This window comes from Penaeus monodon, chromosome 33, assembly GCF_015228065.2.
Source record: "Penaeus monodon isolate SGIC_2016 chromosome 33, NSTDA_Pmon_1, whole genome shotgun sequence".
Taxonomy (NCBI): domain Eukaryota; kingdom Metazoa; phylum Arthropoda; class Malacostraca; order Decapoda; family Penaeidae; genus Penaeus; species Penaeus monodon.
In genome coordinates, this window is record NC_051418.1 from 31799467 (window position 1) to 31803427 (window position 3961).

The 3961-nt window shown below is 54.2% G+C and overlaps 1 protein-coding gene across 1 annotated transcript in view; it reads right to left on the minus strand.

The window, feature by feature from the left end:
• Window positions 1–53: 53 nt before the first annotated feature.
• LOC119594387 (PE-PGRS family protein PE_PGRS26-like) overlaps window positions 54–3961 on the minus strand; it is an 8215-nt gene continuing 4307 nt past the window's right edge. The window contains exons 7-10 of the mRNA XM_037943449.1: window positions 3516–3662; window positions 3300–3335; window positions 568–615; window positions 54–267 (exon numbers count right to left, since the gene is read on the minus strand). Coding sequence (XP_037799377.1) covers window positions 116–267; window positions 568–615; window positions 3300–3335; window positions 3516–3662 — 383 coding nt within the window. The 3' untranslated portion in view covers window positions 54–115. The remainder of the gene's footprint in view (window positions 268–567; window positions 616–3299; window positions 3336–3515; window positions 3663–3961) is intronic.

A 3961-nucleotide genomic window follows, 5' to 3' on the forward strand; every position in this document is an offset into this window, starting at 1 on the left:
TTTTAAAGATACAGTGATATTAAACAAGATAGATCTGAATTTCAGAGAAAATAGACTTTAATGAACAGAAGCCCGTCAAGTTAACAGGTCACAGAGAAAGTGGATATTTTTAGTATCAACTTCCTCCTGATGGGAATCCACCTGCTCCAGACAAGGATCCACTTCCTCCTGACGGGAATCCACCTGCTCCAGACAAGGATCCACTTCCTCCTGACGGGAATCCACCTGCTCCAGACAAGGATCCACTTCCTCCTGACGGGAATCCACCTGCTCCAGACAAGGATCCACTTCCTTCTGACGGGAATCCACTTCCTGACGGAATCCACGTGCTCTATACAAGGATCCATCTCCTAGGAATCCACTTCTCCTGACAATCCACTTCCTCCTGCGGGAATCCCCGCCGTTACTTCCTTCTGACGGGAATCCACTTCCTGACGGAATCCACGTGCTCTATACAAGGATCCACTTCCTCCTGTCGGGAATCCACCTGCTCCAGACAAGGATCCACTTTCTCCTGACAAGAATCCACTTCCTGACGGAATCCACGTGCTCTATACAAGGATCCACTTCCTCCTGTCGGGAATCCACCTGCTCCAGACAAGGATCCACTTCCTCCTGACAAGAATCCACTTCCTCCTGACAAGCTTCCACTTCCTTCTGACGGGAATCCACCTGCTCCAGATAAGGATCCACTTCCTGATGGGAATCCACTTCCTCCTGACGGGAATCCACCTGCTCCAGGCAAGGATCCACTTCCTCCTGACAAGGGAATCCACTTCCTCCTGACGGGAATCCACCCGCTCTAGACAAGGATCCACTTCCTCCTGACGGGAATCCACCCGCTCTAGACAAGGATCCACTTCCTCCTGACGGGAATCCACCCGCTCTAGACAAGGATCCACTTCCTCCTGACGGGAATCCACCTGCTCCAGACAAGGATCCACTTCCTCCTGACGGGAATCCACCCGCTCCAGACATGGATCCACTTCCTCCTGACGGGAATCCACCCGCTCTAGACAAGGATCCACTTCCTCCTGACGGGAATCCACTTGCTCCAGGCAAGGATCTACTTCCTCCTGACGGGAATCCACCTGCTCCAGACAAGGATCCACTTCCTCCTGACGGAATCCACCTGCTCTAGACAAGGATCCACTTCCTCCTGACGGGAATCCACCCGCTCTAGACAAGGATCCACTTCCTCCTGACGGGAATCCACTTGCTCCAGGCAAGGATCCACTTCCTCCTGACGGGAATCCACTTCCTCTAGACAAGGATCCACTTCCTCCTGACGGGAATCCACTTGCTCCAGACAAGGATCCACTTCCTCCTGACGGGAATCCACTTGCTCCAGACAAGGATCCACTTCCTCCTGACGGGAATCCACTTGCTCCAGACAAGGATCCATTTCCTCCTGACGGGAATCCACCCGCTCTAGACAAGGATCCATTTCCTCCTGACGGGAATCCACCTGCTCCAGACAAGGATCCAATTCCTCCTGACGGATCCACTTGCTCCAGACAAGGATCCATTTCCTCCTGACGGGAATCCACTTGCTCCAGACAAGGATCCACTTCCTCCTGACGGGAATCCACTTGCTCCAGACAAGGATCCACTTCCTCCTGACGGGAATCCACTTGCTCCAGGCAAGGATCCACTTCCTCCTGACGGGAATCCACTTGCTCCAGGCAAGGATCCACTTCCTCCTGACGGGAATCCACCCGCTCTAGACAAGGATCCACTTCCTCCTGACGGGAATCCACTTGCTCCAGATAAGGATCCACTTCCTCCTGACGGGAATCCACCTGCTCCAGACAAGGATCCACTTCCTCCTGACGGGAATCCACTTGCTCCAGACAAGGATCCATTTCCTCCTGACGGGAATCCACTTCCTCTAGACAAGGATCCACTTCCTCCTGACGGGAATCCACTTGCTCCAGACAAGGATCCACTTCCTCCTGACGGGAATCCACTTGCTCCAGACAAGGATCCACTTCCTCCTGACGGGAATCCACTTGCTCCAGACAAGGATCCATTTCCTCCTGACGGGAATCCACCCGCTCTAGACAAGGATCCATTTCCTCCTGACGGGAATCCACCTGCTCCAGACAAGGATCCATTTCCTCCTGACGGGAATCCACTTGCTCCAGACAAGGATCCATTTCCTCCTGACGGGAATCCACTTGCTCCAGACAAGGATCCACTTCCTCCTGACGGGAATCCACTTGCTCTAGACAAGGATCCATTTCCTCCTGACGGGAATCCACCTGCTCCAGACAAGGATCCACTTCCTCCTGACGGGAATCCACCTGCTCCAGACAAGGATCCACTTCCTCCTGACGGGAATCCACCTGCTCCAGACAAGGATCCACTTCCTCCTGACGGGAATCCACCCGCTCTAGACAAGGATCCACTTCCTCCTGACGGGAATCCACTTGCTCCAGACAAGGATCCACTTCCTCCTGACGGGAATCCACCCGCTCTAGACAAGGATCCACTTCCTCCTGACGGGAATCCACCCGCTCTAGACAAGGATCCACTTCCTCCTGACGGGAATCCACTTGCTCCAGACAAGGATCCATTTCCTCCTGACGGGAATCCACTTGCTCCAGACAAGGATCCATTTCCTCCTGACGGGAATCCACCCGCTCCAGACAAGGATCCACTTCCTCCTGACGGGAATCCACCCGCTCTAGACAAGGATCCACTTCCTCCTGACGGGAATCCACCCGCTCCAGACAAGGATCCACTTCCTCCTGACGGGAATCCACCCGCTCCAGACAAGGATCCACTTCCTCCTGACGGGAATCCACCCGCTCTACACAAGGATCCACTTCCTCCTGACGGGAATCCACTTGCTCCAGACAAGGATCCATCTGACGGGAATCCACTTCCTCCTGACGGAATCCACTTGCTCTAGACGGGAATCTACTTCCTCCTGACGGGAATCCACCTGCTCCAGATAAGGATCCACTTCCTCCTGACGGGAATCCATCCGATCCAGATAAGGATCCATCTGACGGGAATCCACTTCCTCCTGACGGGAATCCACTTGCTCCAGACAAGGATCCACTTCCTCCTGACGGGAATCCACCTGCTCCAGGCAAGGATCCACTTCCTCCTGACGGGAATCCACCCGCTCCAGATAAGGATCCACTTCCTCCTGACGGGAATCCACCCGCTCCAGATAAGGATCCATCTGACGGGAATCCACTTGCTCCAGACAAGGATCCACTTCCTCCTGACCGGGAATCCACCTGCTCCAGACAAGGATCCATCTCCTAACGGGAATCCACTTCCGCCTGACGGGAATCCACTTCCTCCTGACGGGAATCCACCTGCTCCAGATAAGGATCCATCTCCTGACGGGAATCCACTTCCACCTGACGGGAATCCACTTCCTCCTGATGGGAATCCACCCGCTCCAGATAAGGATCCATCTGACGGGAATCCACTTCCTCCTGACGGGAATCCACTTGCTCCAGACAAGGATCCACTTCCTTCTGACGGGAATCCACCTGCTCCAGACAAGGATCCACTTCCTCCTGACGGGAATCCACCTGCTCCAGATAAGGATCCACTTCCTGATGGGAATTCACTTCCACCTGACGGGAATCCACTTCCTCTTGACGGGAATCCACCTGCTCCAGTCAAGGATCCATCTCCTGACGGGAATCCACTTCCACCTGACGGGAATCCACTTCCTCCTGATGGAATCCACCTGCTCCAGGACAAGGATCCACTTCCTGATGGGAATTCACTTCCACCTGACGGGAATCCACCTGCTCCAGTCAAGGATCCACTTCCTCCTGACGGGAATCCACCTGCTCAAGACAAGGATCCACTTCCTCCTGACGGGAATCCACTTCCTCCTGACGGGAATCCACTTCCTCCTGACGGGAATCCACCTGCTCCGGACAGGGATCCACTTTCTCCTGACAGGATTTTTTTTCTTTCTTTTTTT